Here is a 25,792-nt window from a genome sequence, read left to right as displayed (position 1 = left end):
CAGTGTAGTCCATGGGGGAGCCATGAAAATTGACAAGAAAGCCAGGCAGCTAGAGCCCAGCTTCCCCTGACTCCCTTTCAAGGAGCTGAGAAGCACGGGTGGCTGCCCCCCACTCCCAACCAGGAGCGGGGAGCTGAGAGCCATGGGGAGGGCAGTTGGGCTCCCAGCAGGGAGCTGCACGCAGCTGACAGCCCTGGCTCTCAGCCCCCCAAACTGCCCCACTTCAGTCAGTGGAAGCGCTTCTGGGGAGGACACGCACCACTGATAGAAAGAGGGTAGTGTGGACATCACTAATTACTGCAGTGGCTGTGAGTCGACCTAACATAGTAGGGCTGTAATGTAGACATGCCCTTATATAGATGCTTAGACACATACACATGTTCTCACTGGCTTCAGTGGAATTACTCACAACATATAAAGTTAAGCATATCTGTAAGCCTCTGTGGAATCAGGGCCTTAGTGTGCAGATAACTGGCTGCCTATACAATCAGAGCCTGTCACTAGCGACCAGTGTTCTTTTAGGAGTAAATGACTCTTTGATCTTAAATACACATGAGCTTTTTCCCCCTATTAAAATAATTTAATCTCTCTCTTTTTCTCCTTTCAGAGAAGCTCTGCTTCTCCACAGGCACCATAAAAACCTGTTTCTTAACTTAAGGCATGATTTTGTTTAGAATTTATCAGATGACCAACACCTGTTGTGTGCTTAGAGGGTGGCTTAAAGAAAAAAATATATGACACTTTCAGTCAAAATACTATTTTCAAAGGAACAAAAGAAAGGATTATCCTAATAGATCACAGATTTTAAGGCAAAAAGGAATGATTATGATGTCTTGTTGTCCAGCCTCCTGCATAACACATGCTATGAGATGCATCAAGCCCAATAATTTGTGTTTGAACTAAAGTATATTGTTTATAATGACACTAACTGTTTATATGGCCAATGAAAATGCAATGCGATATAACCACATACTAACTATTATTACAGGACCCTTCCACTATTCAAAATATTCACTTAAAATATGAAGGGTGCGGTGTACATGCATGCGCTTGCATGTACAGGATAGTGTTCAGTATTTCATCAGAGCCCCTTTACCTTTTATTAAAAAAGCATGTCGTTGTATTGCCTCATGTTTTGATCATAGATAAATGAATTATAGTTCAAATTGCAGCAACTTTGAAACAGATGTGATAACCACAGCACTGGAGCAATAGGAAAAGCTACTAGTAAATGAAGTCTTCTGTAAAAGAATACAGTGTACAACAAGGGGGAGAATTTACACAATATTTTGACCAAACCTGAATACACGCCTCCCACTACAAGTACTTTATGTGAAACATTATGCCTACTCCATTCCCTCCAAGGACTTTAATACCATTTACATTGAGAAAGCAAGGCAAGAACTGCACATCAGAAAGAAACCACCAAGAGATGGAATCAGAGAGCAACTAACTGAAATATGGTCTTACCTCATTTCATGAAGTTAATACAAAGCTGACAGAAAAAGCAGAACTTTTGAGATTAGTAAAATAGACCTTGCATTCTTACCTGAAAAACATATTGAGCATATCAAACTGCATAACACCAGATGTAAGGTAATACCCCAGAAAATCTAGGTTGATGGCAAATAGTACAGGTATAATGAAGAAGAAATTGGTACATGATCTGTCTAAGATATGCAGAAATGAACACAGAGATTTGGAATACTAATTAGCAATGAGACCACAACACTACTTACCTCCCCATCCACAGCAAACCTTTTTCCAGTACCATGAAACTGCACAAGATCAGTTCTTATAAACAACTTCATGTTTATTTTAGCAAACACCAGTCTGTTTAAATAAGGAAAACATTCTAAAAACAGCATAGAAAACAGTTATTGAGCCTAAGGATTAAAATGATTTTGAAAGCAGTTTCAAGATCTGACAAACATTGTAGTATGGACAGGGTCTTACTCAAGCCATCTTCTGTTTCCTCTTGGTCTAACCAAGGACCTGAGTGTGATACCTGGGGTTCTGCCAACCCAAAGTTCGGGGTAACTTTACTTTTTGCGAGGTGGTGTCAGGAAATAAGCCAAAAGGAGACACGGCCGTCCAGCTGATAGATGGACTGGTAAAACCAGTATAACACAAAAGTGTTCTTACTACAAAGCTATCCTTTTACTTGGGCTCAAGCACTTACACACATGCGCAATAGGTTAGTAAAATACCCCAACTCTCACCCTTAATAATTACCGAAGTCTGGGGCAGCTTTCAAGTGGAAACAGAGACAGCTTTCTGATTGGCCTGATCTTCCAGCTGCCGTTGAAGGATCCAGAAGCTGTGTCCAAGAGGAGATCCCAAAGAGTCCAAGCCTCTCCCCCCATTTATCCTTGTTAGTAGACAATAAGACGTCAAGAAAGAGAAAACAAAGTTTTTAAAAGCTAGACCTAAGGTCACCAGAGTACTTAACTAGGTGTGTTCCTACAGAATCTGCACATCTTGAGCCCCAGACAAACATCTCCCAGACGGCATGCATAAATAAACTTATGGTCTTTTCCTGAAACACAGATCCCAGCACATCCACCAGAGCATCAGGGAGGGGGTGCAGCGTCAGGAAAAGGTTGAGCAAGAGGTTCCCCTCCCCTCCTGATTTAGTTATGCCAAGGCTGCGTAGGCCTGCAGAAAGGCCTACCAAGTTTGGCTGCTATTAGTGTAATATTGACTATCATATTGACTATCACGTGAGCCTTGTCCCTTTACTGGTCTATCCATACAAGTGGAAATCAACCACGCACATTAAGAAAAATTCACAACAAATGTAAATGATAGCCCCATGGTCTGAAATTATCTCATGCCATGGAAAAAACCACAGAATTCTACTACTGAATAACAGATGGAAAATACAGCAAAACTGCTGATGACTCCAGATAATGAGTGTAAATGGCCAGAACAGCAGCAGCAACAAAATCCACTCAGATTTTATATTCTTACTAAGCTTAAGCTCAATGAAGTTTGAAATAGACAAGGTAGTAAAACATGAAAACTAGCATTAATACAATAATGGCAAAGTCAATGCATTCTAAAAGTGTGGTTATGTTGGTTTTATATTGATTATATGGGTGAGAACTGTGGCCAGTCATCTCTCTTTGGGAGAGAGTTCCAGTCTACGTCCAGCTCCTGTGAAAGTTCTGCCTCCAGTGATGGCAAGCCTGTTTGGTTGACAGTTTTATGGTGCAATGTAGTTGCGGTGGAAGATCGTGATTATGGAGAGAGAAGTAATCTCTCCCCAAGTTAGGGCCATTTCCACAGAGGTCTTTGAATATCAAGAAATGGGCCCTGAGTTGGACTCTCTATTCAACAGGGAGCCAGTATGGAGACCGGAGCACCAGACTGAAGTTCTCATAGAGACCTTTGTTGCTTAATCAACGAACTGAATTTTATACCAGTTGGAGCTTTTTCTGGAGCTTCACATTTAGATATAATGGGTTGAAATAATTAAGCCCAGGTGTCATGAATGCACAACATGCCAGAATCTCCTGGACAGTCACAAACAGAAATGACTGCCCATAGCTATTTGGGCTTCCATTAGTCATGAGTGCCAAAGGATCGCCATGCTGCAAACAGAGACAGCAATCAGGGTGGATGCTCTAGAGGAAGGCAATTCTTTGAAGAGCTTCCCTTTTCCCAAGACTGGCACCTTGGTTTTGGTTGGGTTCAACAACAGTGTGTAATCTGCCCTTACTATCATGAAATCTCTTTTCTTTCCAGTACCTGACTCTCTATTATTCCTTTGTCACCTATCAACAGCTGGGTCTTGGGACACTTCTTCTGTGAGCTAGATACTAGGGAAAGGTGATGGAAGGAGATTCTCTGAACTGTGATAAATTCCAGCATAGTAGCTGGGACACAATCTGTCATTTGACTTCTCTTCCTCCACTTTCTCTGTTTCCCATGTCAGCACAAAAGCACCCTGTTGGAACTTGCCTTCAATCAAGACAGGTCTGAAAACCCAATACCACTTAGAAATAAACTGTTGAGGAATGAAATTTAACAAAACCATCCAGCCAAAAAACTGTGTTAAGATAGAGCTTAGGCTGAAAACATGTATCTATGATTTAAGGTCAAAATATGTTGCAAGGATGTTGCAATTATCCCAAAATCAATCATTATAAACCCAGAAAATTCAGAATGACCATTACACTTACAAGAAATACAGATACGCTAACATGTGGAAATGTACGGTTTAGGCACAAAAACATCCTTAACTCTGTCCTATAGGGATCATGGACCAGATTTTCAAAGGTATGTATGTGCCTAAAAATGTAGTTAGATGCCTGTTGGGATTTTTAAAAACACTTAAATAGATTAGGCACTCATGTCCCATTGAAATCAATAGCAGTTAGGTGCCTAACCTAGTTAAGTGCCTTTGAGAATTCCACTAGGCCCCAATCTTCATCTCTAGGTGCCTAGATTCCTTTAAACATCTGGCCCCACATGGTTATGATTAAGACATTTTAGTGTTTGTAACCCCAGATTAGATCAAACTGATTTTTAAATACACATTCAATTTTGTTTCATGTTTTCCCCTCATGATTCAGTTTCCTAAATGATCAGTTTAAAAAACAAATATAACAATCTAATTAACAAATTTACTTCTACTGCCTCAAAAAACTCATCCTGTGCTCAAAGAGAAGGTGCTAAAGTTTGGGGAGGATAGGGTGTATTTTCCATATATAACAAAGAAAATGAATCCCTGCTTACGTGGAAAAAAAGTACTCAGCCTTAACTATGGAGCCATGGCTGGATGCCAACATAATAAGAAAATAAATATTTTTGGAGTATTTTTGAGCCTGAAGTAGGGGCTCATTCTAGGCAGAGACGTGCATTGTTCCTATTTATTCAGACTGGTTCCTGATGGCTAGATTGTGGAAGTCAAGTCTTTCACTGTTTTATTAGTAATTAAAGATGTTGTGACCTTACTGTCCCTTCAGCATTTGCTTCTATTTTTATGGGGCACGTTTGATGCTGGCTCACAGTCAGCACCTATTTACTGCAGAAGTGATAAAATACCATAAAAAAATCTGTATGAAAATGTCTGACTGCCCACGCATAGCAACTGCCTTGTCCCCTTCGCTAACTGGGAGCTGGCCTGTTCCATGTCAACTGGGGGGATGTGAGGAGCGGAACAGATATTTCACATGAGTATTGAGTTAAAAGAATTCCATTCCTTGCTTCATAACAAATATAATAATACTGGTGGAGATGGTTCTTCGTTTTCACTATTCATATTTTAGGTTGAAAAACAAGGAAACGGCTTAGCTTCTTTGTGGCACCTCCTCCCCCACAGTGATTCATGAGTGAGACAAGCTATAATAGGCGAAGCAGGCATCTGAGGGCGTATTGCAGCGGTACAGTAGCCCATGTTGATTATTAGCTGTTGAAAAGTTTTACCACTGATGACAGGATTTTGCTAAAGTTTCAGGAACTAATGGAAAAGGCTGTGGTACATTTGCCCTGTCAACTGATCTTTGGCAGGCTGCATATGAAGCGCTATAACATTCCCCAAAGAACCAGAGGGCAAGGGAATCTGACGGCATGATCAAAAATAACAGGATGTGGCTACACGTACAACAGATGGATAGTGAGCTCAACATGAGAGATCCTGAGCATACCCGGAGCGGGGCAGAGAACTGGTTACCCTCCTAGGCAGCTCTGGCTGTGTTTTCAATCCATACACAGCCCTCAAATACTACAGTGATCGGTGAGCTGTAGGAGTGTAGACAAACACAGCTGAGGTATTATAGCCAGGACTAGTAGCACTGCCTATTAGTGAGGTGGCCTGACACGTCCCATTATAACACCCCATTTTCAGTCGTGTGTAACTCTGCCAAACTGTGAGCAGCTGGGCTGAAATGTTCCATGCCCGGCTGAATTTTACTGGGAGAGAAATTTTAGTCAAAACTGTTCAGCTGTTTCCAAGAATGAAGCTAGGAAAAACCCATATTCTTTTGCCCATCTTAATATGTTCTTAAGACCTTTTCTTTAAACGGCTCTAGTGCCCCTGTGCTTTGGATCAGGGACTTGAAATTTGGCAGGGGTTGTCTTTGTGCCAGGGATGAGCCTTTTGCCATCACTGTAAAGACTTCTTTGACGTTAGCAGCTAAAATCTCCCAAGAGTCCATTTCACTGAGCATGCTCAGTCTGCTCACTGCTCCGAGTGCCGGACCAGACTGCAGACACACACCATCCCCAAGGAGCAACTGAGCTTGCATCAGTCCAGAGCTATAGAAACAAAGTTGGACTTTTCCTGTAGTTGCAATTTCCAGCAGCACAGTTTCCTGTGCTCTCAATGACTCCCCTGCTTGCACCCCGGCGGCGTGGAGAAGGAAGCTGTCTGATTTTAACATCAAGGGGTAAAAAGCCAGACCAGAGGGAAGGGAAAGCAGTCGCCCGGGACAAGGAGTCTGGTCAAGCTGGGAGCTGAGGGGAGAGAAAATATAACTGGGCATTGGACGGCAGGGAGACGGGGACTGGTTGGGCAAGGGGACTGGGAGTGGGTAGAGGAAATGGGGAGAGACCACTGAGATCATCTGAGGATTTGGTTTGGTGGGTGGAGAGACAGACTGGCTGGACAAGAAGACTGAGCCTATGAACCAGTGCGGCGGGCATGGGAGCAGGGGTGAGGAGAGACAGATCTGACAAGGAGCTGAGGTGCAGTGTCGGGGGGAGGGAACAGGGACTGGCTGGACAAAGAAACAAGGACAAGGAGCCAGAGAGGAGGTGTGAATGGGGAGATTGAGTTTGTAGGAGTAGCCTGAGGCAGGAAACTAGAAGCATAGGAAAAACAGATCAGATGAAATCCAGGAGGGGGAACTGGAACCAGATGCACAAGGAGGCTGGGTGTAAGTGTAGGGAGGAGTAGAGTGAGGAGTGGAGGCTTGGACTAAGTAGGTAAGGAGAATGCAAATGCAACAAGGATCAAGGGGTGGGGAAAAGACAGGACTGGGACAGGGACAGGTTGGAGGGAATGGGGCAGAAGAATCTGTGCCCACACAAGCACACATCCTTCTGGAGCCTGGCAGGGAACCCAAGACTCCTAAGTCTCATCAAATCAGCAAATATCCACAAAACCCATTGTTGAAGTGTGTCTTATCCTCCTGTAGTGCCAATCCACACAGAGTATGACAACCTCTCAGTTGCTCTCCTTCTCATGTGGCAGAGGCCTGTGTGGACTGTCCAAAGGTTCCAATCCTGCTGGTGAACAATGAGAGTATCAAAATGATGCCACATGATGGAATTTCTGGTTTTTCAGTTTGCTTTTTTAAAAACCTAGGAAATTCTACCCACAAAAACTAATGTGAAAAGAACATTATTAAGGTTGCAAAGTCAACCACTCAAAAGTTAGGACATTTCAGAAATAAGGTTGCCTGTGCAACCTTAATTCGGCCTGTTTTTGTGTTATGATACAGTCTTTGATTACTTCGTCATGTACTATTTTTTCCACAGGACTCTGGCCTCCTTCTCTGCACAGGATGAAACTGCACTGGGGCTGAATTGGGGTGGTATAGTGAAGGAAACTGTTGTCTGTAGGACCCCTGCCTCATTTGTGACAGAAATTGGAAGGTGTGTAGTGAATGAGGTAAAGAGATTGCAGGGAGAGAAAGGACAGTCTCATGGTTAAGGCACTTGAATGCTGCCCTGGGGAACTGAATTCTTTCCCTGCTTCTGCCACAGAGTTCCTGTATGATGTGAGGCAATCCACTTAAATCAAACTTTTCACAAGTGATCACTAATTGTCAGTTTCTCATTTTCTGTGTGCCCCACTTGAGACCCTGGGGCCTGATCTGCCGAAGTGCAGAGCACTCACAGTTCTGCAAACTGCAGTCAGTGGGAGCTGTGCTTTGAGTTTACAAAGTGCTACGTAAAGCTCAGTATTCTAAAAACCAGGTCCTGTGTCTCTCAAATTGGGCGCCACACTTACTGGATACTTTTGACCTCATCTCTCTGTCTCCGTTCCCCATAAAATGGAGATAATACTCCCCCAAAGGGTTGCTGTGAAGCTAAAGTCATTAGTGTTTGTGGAGAAATTAGAGTGACAAAGTGGGGGAGGTAATATATCTATTGTTGGTGAGAGAGACACGCTTTCCAGCCACACAGAGCTCTTCTTCAGATCTGGGGAAATTAATATGAGGAAATTAAATAATTCGGTCTTCAGATCAGCACATGAATACAGTGCAGTGAATAAGGCTGGGGGCCACACAGTGAATATGAGAAAACAAAATATTGATTATCTGATGATTAAGTGAGCACGGGCCCACTGGCTAGTGGACTGAGTGATAAGCTGGGAGGCCTGTTTTGTTTTTGATTCTGCCACTTGCTCACTGCGTGTCTTGGCCATTTAACTCCTATGCTTCTGTTATCCCCCTATATAATGCTCACCCACCTTCGTGAAGTGATTTAGGGCTATGGTTACAAGATGTGGTATACATGCAAAATTAATTATTTGTACTGAAAGAACTTAGAGGCAACAGAACCTTATTGGCACTGTACATACGCAGAGTAAGAGGTAGTCTTTGCCCCAAGGAGCTTACAGTTCAAATAGACAAGGCAATGGGTGAGAGAAAGAAAGTATCATTAACCCCAGTTAACAACGAGGAACTGAGGCACAGAGAGATGAAGTGACTTGCTCAAAGGACATCTGAGTAGTAGTGGTGAATAATAGTATATTACTACCTGCACAAAATCCAGGGCCACATTCACATTTCAGATCTCCATACCTTAGAACGGGAAAATTTTGTCTGGGATCTGAGGTGAGGGCTTGTGGGGTCCTTAGCTAGTGTGTGTGTGTGTGTGGGGGGGGGGGGGGAGGGGGGGGGTGTCAGGGGAGTGTGCATATGTGTTGTGACAGAGGAGAGGAGATGGCATTTTATCCACATATCTTTCAAAATCTTGCTGCTCCCAGGCAATCATTGTAGTGTGTTTGTATTAATACAGTTGCCACCTTTTATCATCCATAATCTACATTTCTATGTCCTGCACCAATCATTTGTGTATGCCCATTGTCCTCCGAAAGGGAGGAAAGAACTGTTCTCCCCACTGGAGAGATTTAATTTTGGAGACATGCTGCATAGTACCATCACCATTTTCTCTCCCACCCTGAGAGGTTACAGCACATGTTGGGGGAAAAAAATATCCCTCATGCTTTTTCAATAAGAAAGTAAATGGGTGAGAGTTGAACAGGAACATTTTCCCTGCTTATTATTTTCTACAAATGGAATAAATAATTGGAAGATGAACAGCCCTGAGATGCTGGTGAAGTGGGAAGAGAATTAGAGGGAAATAAGTAGATGGGAAATAAATGAACAGAGTTTCATTATTGGTTACAGTATGTCTGTCTGAAAGACTTGAAACCTCTTGCTTTTGAAAAAAACAAAACAAAACCTTGGCATGACTATCACATTTGCTACAGTTTGTTAGCAGCAGGAAGGAAAGATTAAATACGGGAGGCATAGGACTGGAAAAGGTGACTTTCCAGGTGAGCATGTCATGATACACTGGTTATTGGTACAGAAGTGAGTTTTCGTTTGTTTATAAAGCCTTTCTGAAGTGGGATCCAGCCGTCTTAAATTCCTGGGAGCTGAATCGCCACACAGTTTTACTTCAGTTTTACCCTACCCTGATGTAACTTCTCTGAAATCCATGGAGTTAGAGAAAAATAAAACTGGACTAAAAGAAAGGTGAATCTGGCCCTTGTATAGTTTGTGACTGAATGTAACATAATCACATTAAAATGACCACAGGGCTGTGTAAAGTCATCTGCGCTCTCTCGGATAATTATGTGCATACCCCTACATAGTGCTGTCATTTGAAAACTACGGTCATTCTGCTGGAGAAAAGCCAAGAAAACCCTGTTCTTCCTGATTTCAGAACATCCCCACTGAGGAGTGAATCATCACCCTTGTTTTCATTTACTTTTTCAATAGTAAGAACACATTTGAGCATTACTCAAAGCTTCAGAAGTGAGTGTAAGGATTCACTCTTCTTTCCACATTGGATTTGTTCTCCTAAGCAAGATTAGCCTGTAAGAGAAGTCTATGATCCTTGAACAGCTTGTAAGCATGTTCAGATAGAGAGCTGAATGAGACATACTCCCGGGCTCCAACCCTGCAAAGCTAGTCATGCTTAACCGCACACAGGAGAATAGACACAGTGAAATCAATGGAATTACTTGGAGGCATAACATTTAACACATGCATGATTATTTGCAGGCTCAGAGCCTTACACAGTAACCTTTTACATGTGGGGCATGCTATCCTCTACTCCAGATCACCTCCCCTTATTCCCCCCACGCCCTCATAAACCTGAGCACTTTTGCTTTCAGACTTACTGAAGAGTTTTATTGAACAGGGACAAAATCTGGGATTCAGTTGTGCTCACCCCAAACTCTACGTGGTTGGGTAACATGCAGGGAGCGAGTTTTAGCAGGGACATAACAGGCGAAAAATATTGCTTCTCAACTGAAAATCCCCATTCAACAAGGCTCTTTTTTGTACTTCAGTGAGACTTATGCATGAGTTTGAGTGCATTCCTGAATCAGGGCCTTGTTCTGTACATGTGTCATAGGGACTGAAGGACTTTGCAGGCTGCTGAAGAAAGTAATCACCTGATTTCTACTAAACACTAGAGTCGAAACTGAGTCTCTATGTGGATCTCCGAAAGAGGATTGATTGGTGAATAATTGTGCTGTCAGCTGATACAATACAAATTCCCATCTATTTTCCAGTATATCCGAGACACTGATTTATAAGGAAAAACGGAGAATACTCACTGAAGCTAGAATCATTTGAAAATTGCTAATCTCCCCCGCTACAGCACCAACAAGCTGTGCCCATCATTGTGATAATCACCCATCTTGGGTTTTGAAGTCATATTTACTCCCAGGCCCCCACAAAAGCTACTCCAAGATTCAGAGGAGAGAAATCAAAGGGCAGTGTAATCACCCATTTCTTGTCTCAGACAGACCACAGCTGTCACCTCCACACACTGTAAGAGTGAGAGCAAATTCTGGGTATAACTAAGTAAATCCACCTATTTTTAAAATATATATAGAGAGAAACACAACCACCTTGGCTCAAGCACATGGATCCTGGCCTGAAAAACTCCCCACCCCTGATTCTTTCACCTCATAAATTAGGTCTGTCATCAGCAGGTTTTACCAGCCTGATGACAGACAGGTCCTGAAAGACCATGCACAAGATTACAGCTTAGACTCCCGCAAAGCAGTCTCACTTGGGTCTTTGATCTTTCATTGGTTTAGGTGAGGAAAATAGACTCCATGAAGAAAAGCTTCAAGACATCTGAAGCAGAATATTACATATTGAATACTAAATGCATCTGTGGCACAAGAATAGATACGTTTAATGCTATTCTAGAAAAGAATACTTAAATGAGATTTAGCATTGACAGCTCCAAGATCCTAGACAATGAGGCATTTGAAGCATTATTCTTTCCTATCACATCATGTAAAGAAGTTCCATGAAAATGTCTTTTGTGTCATACTGCAGAAGGTGTGGATTTTTGCTAGTGGCAGGACCAAAGAGCACTGGGGCTTTTATTGTTGCATGAATAATCAGTGAACATCACAGGCTTACCTTGAGACAAGAAAACTCCCAGGGGTGGAGGATGCCTTCTATTTTCCTTCAGTGGAAGCAGCTGTGATTTGTGGAGAACAAAGCCAGAGCTTTCATGTTCGGCTCCAGCCCCCAAGACGACCTCACTTCTAAAATAGAGTGTAAACCAGCATCCATTTTAGCTCAGTGGGTTTTTAGGAGACAATAGTCACACATTAGTGCTCTGATTAGCCTTAGCTTTTTAGCTTGGCACGTTTAGCAATAACTTCAGATAATATTATCTGGAAGATGATTCATACTTTCTAAACCCAACTAACATTTGGATGGTATTAAACGGGAATGAGTCACCAGCATTAAGTAACATGCGTGTGGAGGATCACTTGGCACTACCACCCATGGGTTTAGAACATAATGTTCAATTACCACAGACGCAGCATAAATCCTAGTGAGGTGATGAAAAGAGGCAAGGAATGAATACACAATTAAAGTGCTCAGGCCGACAACTATTCAGGATTCCTCTCTCTCACACTGACTCACCTTTCCCCGAAATGCACAGAAAGGACCAAATCCTTCATCCAGTGAAGTCAGAAAAACTTGCATTAGCTTCAGTGGAAGCCTAGATAGGACCCAAAGTTTTCATCCTCCAGCTCTGCTGTGACTGTAGAGCAAGGAGGTAGATATTACATCCACAACCTTCGTTTGAGTGGGGATGCTGGTGTTCAGCAGAGATTTTTCAGCTTAGTCAGTCAGTTGTGGTTTGCAGTGGCTTGCAGGATGAAAACCATCGAGACGAAAGATGCTCTTTGTAAGGCTGGAGTGATATCTATTATAAAGCATGGCAGCAAATGCTGTAGAACAAAACCGGCAACCAAAATATAGTGCGGTGGGGGAGAGGAGGAGTGGAATGGAGGGACCAGAAGATATACTTTGGGTACATCTACACTGACGGCGGCAAAGTCGCCACCATCAGATCAACTTATCTGGATCGATTGAGGGGTCAGTGTACACCCGCTCAATCGATTCAGAAGTCAACGCTGTTAATCCACCCCCTGAAATGGCGTAGTGCTGCGTCAATGGGAACGCGATTCCCATCGGCGCAGTGCAGCGAAGACGGCACACAGAAGAGAAACACAACAGTCGACGGGAGTTACGCAAGCTACTCTGCGTAGCTTGCGTAACTCCCGTCGACTGCCGCTGAATCGCTGGGTAAGTGTAGATCAAGCCTAATTATCCCTTTAACATTCGGATTTAGATTATTGGCTCAAATATGGCTCAGGACATAGTGACTTGAAAGTGGCTGTTCAGTGTGAATTAAGCTGGTTGCCTTTGCCCCTAGTGAGCAGAGATCCGCACCACCAAACCCACATCACAGTCGACACCGTTGATGATAATCTTACTGGCGAGGCCTAGGAATTAATTGGCAGGAAAGATGAGCTATCCTTCATGTCAGAGCTGTGACACAGTGAGTGGTGTGGTTTTGGAGCACCTACATTTCCACTAATCCTGTCCCATGGATAAACAGAGGTCTTTATTATCCGGGACTGTCCATCCAGCCACATTCACAAGAGCTAAGAAGAATGTTCTTTTTCAAAAGAATACATAGCAATATGCCGTTTTAAATGCAGTTGATCAAAATGCTACATTTTCTAACTCCCTAGAAAACATACACAATTGGTGTGGAAATGGAATGTATTCTCCTCTTGAATATAAAGAACAAATATAGAGGGGAGAAGCAGCATGCTTACATAGGTTAAATCTGCCTTGGAGTGGTTGTGGCTTATTCCTTGGTCCTATAAGACACTCATTCCTCATTTGCAGCTAGTCATGACCCTCTGACGTCTGAATTTATATGTATCACTTGGCTCCATTCTGTATACTTGCACTCAGGAGTCAGTGGATACTGTATATTATAAAATATTCAAGTTATTTTACAATATCCGTGATACAATCCGTATGTGTATTAATCAGACTAGACCATCCTATTACACCATGGAAATCAATAAAGTGAAATTGCAGCTGCTTATAACACTTAGGGAAGCTCTATTGAATTCAGTCCAACTGAGGATCTGGCCTTAAGTCTAGCCTCCTGTTACTCTACACCAATGCTAGAAGAGAATACCCCATGCATGCACAGTGAAAATAGCCTTCAGAGCCAAGTTGCACAAGCATTGGAATTACATTATGGATGAACTGGACCATAGGAGACACCTTCAGAAATGTACATTTAATTATACTCCCTTAGACCTAATTACTCCTGCTCTGCTCATGCATCAGGGAGTCTACAAAGGTCTGCCTTACACATTGGGGGTCTAGAAGGTGCAAGCTCAAGTAGTCCCCATTCTACTTTAACTTACATCTTCATGTCTAACTTACACGTGAAGAAGTCAGGACACAGAGCAGGTTTAAGCAGGCCTAGGGAATCTAAATTCATTTTTGCCACCTTACACATCACTTCTGATTTTGGCATTAGGCAACTTAAGGCAACAATATAAAGACATTTTGGAATTATGAACTTTCATTTATTTGTGCCTTACATTTATTAGATGTTACATCATGTTTGTGCATGACACTGGCAGGAAAACAGTCCCTGAGTTTTATCAGGGTTGATGATACAGGTCCAGGTAAACTCATCTACCATAGGTGTAAAATTTTGTACTTAACAGTTAAAATTGGAATGGCTTAAACTGGTATTTAAATGGAGCAGGCTATAAGTTACATAGTAATTTGGAGCGTACATGATCAGGTTCCATTGACAGGTTTTGATGAGTGATTCATATAGAATTGCTGTGAAGAAAACGTTAATACAGCTTCCTGTATTTTAGTATTTTTGAAAAAAAACTACTTTGAATTCAGTTTTAATATTAGGTTGTTCATACAACCCTTAAATGCGGAGTTGAATCTATCTGTGCACATCTAGAACATTACTGCTTCCCATGGACTTGTTAGTGACCTGATGTAGGCTCTGAAAGAGGAGCCCGGAGAGTGAGTTTCACTATTATAAAATAGGTATTTAGTTGAGTTTAACTGGGTTTTGCAGCCACAAAACATTATAATCTAGGACAGGTAGAAGTGCAGGCAGTGTAAGCAGGCAGTTCATAGTAGATCACAGCCTCTTTCTGCAGCTAGGGAAAGTAATTGTAAAATATAATGTTTCACGATGTATTTTAAAACACTAATAAATTCATGTTGCAAACCTTCCAACAATTCACATCACATCAATAAGAGCAACATTTCATCTTGCCACCCACTGTGAAACTGGTACATTACGAGCCAGATCCTCACTGGTGTAAATCGATGACATTCATTTCTGAGGAGCTACAGTTTTAGTAACTACTGGAGCCCATGTATATGAAAAAATTCCTTTTGAATCCCACTGAGAATTAACAGAATCAGCAGTTGTTTCATTGTTTTCTTTCCATCAAAAAACCCCAAACCAACCAACCAACAAAAAGCAAAACACAACAACAACACTGAAAACATCAAAACTTTCATTTTCCAGCAAATAAAAATATCCATGTTTAGAAAGTAAAAATCTGAACATGATGGCTGGTTCTTTGTTGTGATTGCTTGGAGTTGCTATCGAGATTGGGAAAGCTGTGCTGATTGTTTAAATCAGTACCCTGCCCCTGGATTTAAGTATTAGAAAGAAAAGGCGGAGAAAGGTTTGAACTGTTTATTTTAGGAGAGAAGGGGGGCGGCTAAACTGCTTCTAATGAAGACAAAGGAGAAAAACCAGATTATTGCTATCAGAGAGCTGGGCCACAGATAACATGTAGGTTAGGTCCCTGTTTGTATTATTTCAGTGTGCTGGGCATTGTAACTGGTTTACGCAGTGGCCTTGAATGTGGTGATGAACAAGTGCACCATGAGGCATCTAGTAGATGTGTATGTTATATATCTTTCAACACGCATTCAGGTCATGTTAACTAGGAATGAAGGACTAGCCAGTGGGTGCAGGATTACATACGCACGTGCATGAGTCATGCCTCCTCTTCCAGCCCATGAACCATAGTAGTAGTAATGGCAGCCCTGTCAATGGATTGGGGGATTCCACTCCTCCCATCCCATTATATGTCTCATGCACACAGAGTATTTACCCAGGCTTTGTGTGCGTGTGAATTTCACCCTCTAAGACTAGACTGAACATCGTACATTTCAAGCACCTTTGCTTCTGGGAGGAACAGGGCACATTCTCTGTGACCTCAAGTTACTCACAGGAGAGGGCTTTTCATTTACCCTCTATTCACAAGGAAGAAGCTGCTCTCACAAAAAAAGGAAACTATTACCTGACAAGTTGAGAGCACTAGAATTCGGTACACTGCACAGAAAGGGGTGAGAGAGTATGATTTCAATGGTTTGTTACAGTGCATAGCACCTTGCTTGTTATGTCTCATGCTTTCCACATCACTGTGCCACAGGGGGTTATTATTGCTGTCTAGAGGTGGCCACTGAAAGGCAGTATATGATATTTTCTCTCTCATACTTTGAAGAGGAACTATCTGTGGTATGTTGGTAAATGTTGATTTTTTTCATTGCAACCACTAGAAGCACAAACTGTGCTTTGCAGAGGAAAGGACTAATAGAAAGTGAATGTTGTTTTTCCTCTTTGGTTTCAGTTTCTTTGTTATATTACGATAGTGTGCATATGTGTATACGCATAAACACAAACACACTCACCTATACATATATAGAATGGGAAAGAAAGAGACTATGTTCTTATTGGAACTCAGGTTGCATCATTTTCAAATGTGTGTAATTTGTTTTTATGTACTAAAGCGCTGTGCAATCTTTATTTTTGTGTGAACTCAAACATAATGGATTCAGTAATCTTTCTATATTAAAATGTAATGATATGAATTCGCCATACTGTGGAAATGTTTGGGGATATGTATTTTTTTTATGAAACATTTGTACAAAGACTTCATATTAAGATTCTAGTTCTTAGGATCTAGAAAATCTGGAATGAAGCTGCCTAGAGATTTTTTAAGTTGAAAAAATAGCTATTTAAAAAAAAAAGCTATTTAAAAGTTCAGGGTTTACTAAAAAAGTGTAGAAACCTGAGGACTCTGCTAATTTACTAATTGATCTTGACCAGGATTTGTCCTCTGTTCTCAGTACTGCAGGATGTGTTGAAGTAATGATTCTTATGAATTGTCCAGCAGTATCTAATCAGTGAGCAATGAATCAGCTAGTGATCAAACTGAGGTTATCATAATACTAAAGGACTAGGAATTAGAGACATGTACTGTAGATAATGAACTGGCAGTAATCCTGGATAACTGTATCAAGGAAAGCCTGTTCTTTAAAACCGTGCTGATTAACATGTGGTTTATGATTTTATTTTTTAACTTTTTTAATTTTAAAACTCTAAATGATTTCCCCTTTGGTTTATTCTTAAGCATTAAAACCAAGTGGTTTGGCCCCAAGAAACAACACGAGTAAATTCCTATCCCAAAATACATTGACGATTGAGGTATGTAGACAAATCCCTTACCCTCCACTATAACAAGAAACACATCATTGGAGGTAGGCAGCATATCTGTCCTACAAAACACATTGGCCCTTCCCTTCTTAAATTGTGAGCATGGGCAAAAGTAGAAGCAAGTAACTCTAGTAAAATGAATGTGTTTTAATTTTTCATGTTAATTTAATGCAATCATTTTTAGTTTTTGCATGTAATCTTGCCACTAGCAGATTAAACTCCCCTTAATACTCACTCCTCTCTAACTACTTGTAGTTTGAGGATGGAGACATGGCTTTAAAATTGACTGCTGTTAAAGAGAGTTTATGCATGCCAAGTTGTTTCAGGGCTGTGAGCTAGAGATCTGAGCACAGGACTGGGAGCCAGAGACTCCTGTCTTGTCATCCTCGGTCTGACTCCCTCTGTGGCCCTGGGGTAGTCACTGAAGCTCTGTGCCTCAATTTTCCATATTTGTAAAATCAGGGCTATATCTTTCTTGCCAACCTCAGGGTGTGTAGCGAGAATGAATTAGACATCAGCCCTGCAAGCACAGGCACACACAAGTACTTGTGCATATCTGAGTAGTCCCATTAAAGTGTTTGCAGGATCAGAGCCTTCTCCAGAAAGACACCGAGCTGCTCCAAAGCCCATTGGCTTCATTTTAGCACATCTCAGGGTCAGGCCTTTACTTTGTGGTAAAGAACATGGATGATGATGTGTAAGTGTTAAATATTTAAATAGAACTATTTGACACGTAATAAGTGAGTGGTGTTCCTGTTAAGTGTATGTTTCCATTTGATATAGAATGTATATAGTAAAACTAAATAAAAACCAATACTTATGCATTTCATTTGAGCACCGTAGGAAAAGCAAAGGTCACCAGACCATGAAGAGGGTAAGGCAGGTTGAAGATGTTAGTATTTCTTCCTCACTCTTTCTCGGCATGCGTGTGTTTTGCTTCCAGGTCTCAGTCTGTGGTGGAACCCGGCACGTTGAAACATGAGGAACAGGGCGAGAGCGAAAACACCCAACTTCTACTGGCTCTAGATTGAGTTCTAAGTCACCAACACATGCATACGCATTGCCAAACTTCAACTGTACCAGAAGCCTGCGAAGCACACAATGCGCTTTAAACACACACACACACACACACACACACTCTCTCTCTCTCTCTCTCTCTGCTTGAGCACACATTTTTCTAGACCAAGTAACGATCATCACCAGCCACCTGTCTGTGCGGCCAAAGCTAAACAAAGACAGAGAGATTTCTTTTGGTGCAGGATGCTAACTAAGACAAAGCAAGGAGTCTAACTGTAAACAAAAAAATATTCTTTTGTTTGTTTGTTTTGTGTTTAGATTTATCACATTAAAATGACTGAAAAGCAAAGGACAAAATCCTTTGTACACATACACAAAGATGCACAGATGGAGGTTTTTCTGAGTCATTATGCAGGGATGCTCTTCAATTTTACTAAAACAAAGTTTAGATTAGGTGCATTTTAAAGTAAAGTATCTTGAAGTTAACCTGTGCAGTCTAACTATTAGGATTAATGTAGTTCACAAACCTGAGATAACAGCATCTCCAATACCCTTAAATTCCTACCAAGGTTTTTAAAAAAAAAACCCCAAAAAACAAACAAAAAAACCCAAACCCATCACCAGCATAATGTCATTCAACATTACAGTACAGTGATATTATCCTGGCTGCTTGCAGGGTTCACTTATTTCAGTACTCTGCAAAAATTATTCTTTATTTATGAAACCCTTATAAAACTGTCAGCTAAATGTAATGAGCTATGTGGGCAGCAGACACACACAATCTGAAATGCAATTATTTAATTTTAACAGTGTGTTTTTCCACAGGCAGCTCTACAGCCCGTTAGCCGTGTGTGGGGGGAGAACTCATTGGAAACATTCACTGGTGATTAATGGTTCAATTCAGATTGTTTCATTAAGGGCACTACAGAAAATGAAAGCTCTGCAGAGCAGGGGCATGCAAAAGGGGAGGGAGGCGCAAGCAGGGGCACAGGCCCCCACAATAATTGTCAGGGTCACAGAACTCCTCCGGCCCTTGGGCCATGAGGGAGGAGGAGCAGAGAGTGAGCTCTTCCCAGGGCGGAGGGGAGGGGGAGTGAGCTCCTTCTGTTAATTTTCTGCGCATGCCCCTGCTACAGAGCCATTTAACTCTTCCCTCCTGCAATCAGTTAAAGGTGTAGCCAGAGGGATCTGCTGATTGCAGATGTGGGCTGTGGTAAAAATGGAAAGTGAAAACTTAGAATGAATTATGTAACCCATGCTTCGACTGGAAGGAAATGTGGAAGAACAGAAATGTATTACTGAAATGCCAAAGATCAGTTTATTTCTCTCTTTGCTCTACTTGCAAAATGAATCCCATCCCTACATTGAAATGGAAATAGATAAAAATAATAATAAAAAAGTCCACTGTTAAGAAATTGCATATGCTGAGACTTTATTATTTCCTCAAACAATTGTACAATTGTGTGTGTGCACCTTTTACCTTCTATTCAGTTGTACTGCAGGGCATTTATTAGACCAAGTGGTTGGTGCCCATATGTCAAATAAAGTAATGTAAGTCATATACACAACATGAGTTGACAGTGGACAGCATAATACTCTTAAGTATGCCTTGGGGATGGCCACATAACTCGTGAGTGGTACACTGAAGTGATGGCATAGTTCACTTAGGCATACTCATCCCTAATACATGAAAATAAAATGTGTTACCTCTAACCGACATAACGTATCACACATGTACCTGGCCAGAAGGGGTGTCTGTCAGATATTATTACGCACAACTAGGAGTTAGTACAGCTGGTAACATTACATACAGACTAATTGCAGAAGCAGTGTAATTTATTTGTGGTCTGCATTTCTCAGCGGTATGGTATAGACATAGGGCTTACTCTGCAAGGTGCTCAGAGCACCTCTGAAGTGCTGAGTGCTCTGCAAGGTGATGCTGAAGTCAGTAAGAGTTGAGGGCACTAAGCACCAGGAATGCCCAGCACCACAGAAGAGTACTTAGAATGTTGCAAGATTGAACCCATATATCTTTGGGATTTTTTTCCCCTATTAAAATCCATGGTAGAAAACATCAGGCAGATTGGCAGGTAGTGTAACATAGCAGAGCTCCACTGACTTCAATGGAGATATAGTATAGAGTCAATAAGAGAGAGATCTCTTGTTTTACAGTGTTTCTAGTTAACACGCTTATCTGTGCTGCCACCGAAGGGATACTCTCACAAGAACAGTGATCTAACATTTTGTAAATCAGGAGGTAGAGAGAAACGAGACTAAGAAAATCTTAACAGGGGAATTCCGCAATACATTTTAATAGCCTGAGTTTATTTAAATCAGAGTTGTGCAAGTAAAACATTTTGAATGCCACTAAATTCTCAGTCCATGAGTAAGGCCCTGCCAAATTCACGGCTGTGAAAAACCCGTCACGGACTGCGAAATCTGCCCTCCCCCATGAAATCTGCTGGGGAGGGGCAGGGCTGGGGGCACCCCATCTGAGGCTCCTACTGTGCACTGAGCTCAAGCTGCTAGTCCTGACTGAACTGGGGAGAGATGGGACTTCATCTTCTGCTGGGGCTGCTCCCAGATCCAGGTCAGACCCACCTCTGGGAACCACGTCTGGCTGCAGGAAGCTCCCCAGACTGCTTCCTGCCCCCATTGCTCCCCAGCTGTCAGGTGAGGGATCACTACACAGGACCAGCCACGGCTGCCCAGCTCTGAAGGCAATATTTCCATCAGCAGCAGTGCAGAGGTAAGGGTGGTAATACCACGACCCCCCTTACAACAGCCTTGTAACCCCCCACAGCCCTCTTTTGGGTTGAGATCCCCAAGGCTATAACACCAAGAAATTTCAGATGTAAATATCTGAAACTGTGACATTGACGATTTTTAAAATCCTATGATCGTGAAATTGACCAAAATGTACCATGAATTTGGTAGGGCCCTATCCATGAGTCTCTATAAAAGAGTAGAGAGCCTGTTAAGCAGTTATGACAATACAATGACATGAACAAACACCTGTGTTGGCCTGTAATATATGTCCCAAAATATCAGAGCATGAATATAAGGTGGTGGTTCTCATTTAACTCTGTGCATAGATCAGATAACTATGAACAGGGAAAAGAAATGTAATTTTCACTTACCTGACTGTTGGTATGACACAAACTTTAGACTGTATTGCTCTTTTCTGTCAAATTGCCTCCCTTTGTTGAATGAATATATGAAGGACAAAATGTTTTACTGAAGATATTTTTCACTTTAAAAAGTATTTTCATTTGTTTCTTCCATTAGCACTTTCAATGTAGAAAGGTTCTTTCTTATGGGGAAACATCAGTTTCCAGCCTAAAAAGCTTAAAATGATGTGTCACATATACACCGTACAATTTTATAGGCTTTTCCATATGTTTACTGGGTGCACTGCTATATCCAACATAAAACATCCAATAACTACATTCAACAAAAAGTAACATTCTTGACTCCTTGCCACCAAAGCACAACAGAAGCAATTTCAGTGGTGCATAAGCTAGTAATATGAAGTCACATCATCCACATTGAAGGCACTTCAGTTTCTAATGCACAATACAGCACTCCACACTATTTAATGAGTATTAAAACACTTGTAGGTGCATGTTTAGTGTTGAGTGCTTTAATGTATTTGTAGACTCAATCCCAAAAGATAAAGCATCTATCTTCAGAGGAAGAGAAATGCTACTGAACAGAATAACGGAACAATCGGAGCTACAAGAAAAGCATAACATGAGTTTTCACAAATTAAAACAAAACAACATCTGTTATGTCTCTAGAGAATCAGTATTCAATCCAAACGATGGAAATTGCAATGTAATTTAAAGTGAATTAAATATACTCTAAAAGGAAACAATTTTGGTTCAAAGCCAAACACTTCATGATTCATTTTTAAAAATTATTTTATCATTTATCTTTCTTGATCATTTTACAGTATTACAAAATATGCCATATAACTAAACAATTGGCTTCCTCCCAATGAGCCCAGTGATACTGAGCACCTGATTTATAAATAGTTCTCATACATAGTTCTACTAAATCCTCCATATTTTTACGTATTTTACATATTTTAGCCTGAAATGAAAATACTTATTTTAGGATTTCCTGATCATTAACCTGAGAGTTGTGAATTTCTTGTAGGTGTGGGTATATTGTTGTCTCTGATTTAGAAGACACACCCAAGTTTTTCTGGATCATAATTGGCTGAGATTGAAGTCTTGTTCAGTGCACGGTCAGCAAATGTTGTTAATCCAAAAGGAAATTAAAATGCACATCTCCAAAAAATAGTTACAGCATTTCATGGCACAAACCATCATGCAGTGTGTTTATATGGCACTATACGATCTAACTATTTAATAAAATCCAAAATCTGAGTGGCTCTTAGTTTATGGGATTACAAAATTAAGGCGATTTTATCAGCATTGCCACTTTAAATGAAGTAAACAATCTCAAACAGTCTGATTATTAGCATACTGAGCACGTGCGCATGGTGCTTAGATATCACGATGTAAGGCGTCTTAGTTATTTGACAGTTTACTGCAATGTGAATGTTTCCCAAACCAAAGATCGGAAGAGGGTAAGTAGCTCGTCTCCCTTCTCTGCTTGACCTCATCCTTCAGAGGACTTCAAGAATCACTTCATTATACCCCTCACGGTAAGCCCCACTCCCTGAGCACCGTGGTATCACTATCAACAACTTACTGGCACTTTCACAGGAGTGATACAAATCCCCAGGAAGCTCATCAATGCAGCCTTTTGATCACTCTCCTCCACCTTATCTCCTCACTGTTCCTAGAAATTAATGGCAGAAGGTGCAGGAACCTTGCTTTCCTGTATGGCAAAGAGTCCACTGGTCTGACACCTGACTAAAATTTATCAGGGCTATAAGGCTTTTTTACCCCCTAGTAAAGCTAGTGAATACAAGGCTTACTGTAAACAGGGGTATAACATCTTGGGAATAAGATGACTAACATTATTTCATATTTTTCACAGAGGGGATAACAGCAGTAGGTCATTTGAAGAGACCATTAAATCATTCTGTGGAGAAGCTGGATGGAGATATAACTAACAAAATCTAAGCTCTCTAATTTCTGAAGTGGAAGTTAATAAATTGAAGAAAACTGTTCAAAGCTGTTTTTATCTGGCTCTGCATTCTAGCAGGAACTCAGTGCTTCCAGGCAAACATCAGAGCTCCAAATCAGAATTTAGTCCTCTGCTCCCAGGTCAGGGAATTCTATTTCTCTTCTATTTAGATTATTATTCTGAGGAATGACTCAGAGCAATCTAGAAGCAGCCACTGGAAGGAGCTGTGTCCAACTCTTCTAGGACAGACACACCCAAGGTTGTCATGAAACAAGGGGCCTTGAAATGATAGGGATCAAAGCCACTAACTATATAATCCTAAAGTTATTGAGCACTAGCAACTCCCACTTAAGGCAATAGATATCACTGTTGCTCATTACCTCCCAGGATCAGGTCCTAAAATTGAAGAGATCATTATAGCTGAAGGAGATTTAAAGAACTCTTTCATTCTACGAAACAAAATTGATTTGATATCAGTTTTTAAACTTCATTAATTAGCAGTTAAATAACACAAGTTGCCATTTACATTTCCAGATGGCAAGAAAAGGCCACACTTAGCAAAAGTAAGATCTGTACATATAAAGATCCTCTTTCTGCTAAAAGCTGGAGGTGCACTTGTTATACATATTTTTTTTAAAATAGTGGTTCAGAAAAGCAAATGATCCATGTATAGCTATGATAGAAAAATACAATTACCCATGTAGAAAAATACAAAATAAAACCATCCATTCACATTATCTACAGTTAATACTATATGCATATTGTTTCATACCTAACACATTTACTATTAGAAATTGCATGACAGATTTTCAATCAGCTATGTACAAATGTTTATGCACATCTAATGTATATGGTACCTGCTAAAAGTGCATGCACAAATCAGATATTTGTGCATGAACATGGCCAATGAGGTGATTAACTTGGCGGTGTGTACATGTATGTCTGTGGTATTGGAACACATAATATAGACATGTCACAAACATCTGCAATTCCTCGTTCTGAAAATCTGACCTTTTAGCTCTTCGGCTGACAAGAGTATTACTGTACTGTAGCCTACAAGCAACATTATCGGATCAGTGCCATATCGATATGAAACAGAACAGAACATTTTTAGGTACGTTCGTAGTGACGGTGTAACAATTTCTTCATATCTTCTAGCCTCTAGAAGGCAGATATTTTCTACACAGCCAGCCAAATTAATGCTGGGTATTTATATTTGCAGACTCCAGAGGGTTAAACTCCATCTGTTTCTTACATCAGAAATGACTTCTTAAATGGCAGGAAGGGTGCGTCTCTGTTGTGGTGTTAATTCAGGGTGCCACACATCCACAATGAATATCAGCCGATAACGGTCAGCATCCTGCCACACTTCATGCTCGAAAGAGTCATCAAAGATAAGAACCTTCCCTTCTTCCCAGGTTCTAGAACAGAAAAGAGCATCCTTTATTACGGATTTTTGGGAATACAATATCGAGCATTTATCTGGGCAGGTGTCTGTTCTGGAAATGCTTTTCTGTACATGAAGAAGATGCGATCTGTGTGTGTTTTGCCATCAGGAATCTAGTACTTATTAAAGAGAAATGAGCTTTTTGTATCAGAGCTCTGAATGAAATAAACTATAAAACGTTCAGTTTGACGTAGCTTCATATACTGAGTTGTACTTTTATATTCTCTCTCTCTCTTTGTATGCATATAGGCACATACACATTCAGAAATACATACTATATATATTATTTATATATGTATTTTAAGGAACTGAGTCTAAGAGGCATGGAGCATTCACCCTTCTCTATTATTTGGATACTGTAAAGCAAGTCGTCCCCCTGCCCCTGCATTTTAGACATGTACGTATTAGAGAATAATGGAAAGATGAGCATTAGCCAGCATGGTTTTAAAATAAACAAATTATGTTAAACACATTGGATGTAACCCCCCCCCCCAAAAAAAAAAAAAAAAAAACCAAAAACAGAATTACAAAATTAAACCCTGCGTCATACTTAATTTCAAGAATGTGAGTAGACTTATTGCATAGATCTTTGCAGGATCAGAGCCTAAGGGCTTGTCTATAAGAGAAAGCTACACTAGTATAGTTTATATTGGGATAATTATACTGATATAACAAAACCAAAAGTGAGAGTCCACATTGCCTTGTTCATGTCCTTTTAAGCTGTTTTACGAATTGGGGAGGATAAAATCAAAAAGTCATAAAACTGAACATTTCAAAATTAGAGTAGGTACGGTACATAAATCGCAGTGCTGTGCACTGCATCAACTTTCTGCTTGTCCTTCTAACCACTGCAAAGTGATTTCCAATGCCCTGAAGTCATTGGAATGTGAAGGGATGTCAGCTTGTTCTTCACTGACATGACTTTCATTATGTGATTTTTTCCGTCGGGAACAATGGTTCATATAACCAGTCATTTGTAAGACTGGTGTTCATAAAACTGTGGTTCTACTGTATTGTGCTTGCTAAGCAGTGCTTCCATGGAGTGACACACCGTCTGGACACAAACACATAGCACTGTGAGTGGGTATTCCAGGATGCAAAGCACTGCTAGACAGAAAAGTAAAATTATAC

General features: G+C 40.9%; 2 protein-coding genes across 12 annotated transcripts in view; one reads left to right on the top strand and one right to left on the bottom strand.

The window, feature by feature from the left end:
* The window catches only part of CLVS1 (clavesin 1), a 99,385-nt gene extending 81,157 nt beyond the window's left edge, over positions 1–18,228 (top strand). The window contains exons 5-6 of one of the 2 annotated variants that reach the window (XM_067553720.1): positions 17,012–17,085; positions 18,038–18,137. In XM_067553720.1, the coding sequence (XP_067409821.1) occupies positions 17,012–17,054 (43 nt within the window). In that variant the 3' untranslated portion in view covers positions 17,055–17,085; positions 18,038–18,137. Of the gene's footprint in view, positions 1–17,011; positions 17,086–18,037 lie in introns of both variants that reach the window. The other variant, XM_067553719.1, reaches the window with a different exon arrangement.
* Positions 18,229–18,232: 4 nt separating this feature from the next.
* The window catches only part of ASPH (aspartate beta-hydroxylase), a 208,870-nt gene continuing 201,310 nt past the window's right edge, over positions 18,233–25,792 (bottom strand). For 9 of the 10 annotated variants that reach the window (XM_067553710.1, XM_067553706.1, XM_067553709.1 and 6 more), the window contains one exon: positions 18,233–24,635. In XM_067553710.1, coding sequence (XP_067409811.1) covers positions 24,485–24,635 — 151 coding nt within the window. In that variant the 3' untranslated portion in view covers positions 18,233–24,484. The remainder of the gene's footprint in view (positions 24,636–25,792) is intronic. The other variant, XR_010920875.1, reaches the window with a different exon arrangement.

Source organism: Emydura macquarii, unplaced genomic scaffold (assembly GCF_026122565.2).
Source record: "Emydura macquarii macquarii isolate MOO-44397 ecotype Brisbane River unplaced genomic scaffold, CSIRO-AGI_Emac_v2 contig_1477, whole genome shotgun sequence".
Lineage (NCBI taxonomy): Eukaryota > Metazoa > Chordata > Testudines > Chelidae > Emydura > Emydura macquarii.
This window is presented reverse-complemented; position numbering and strand designations above follow the sequence as displayed.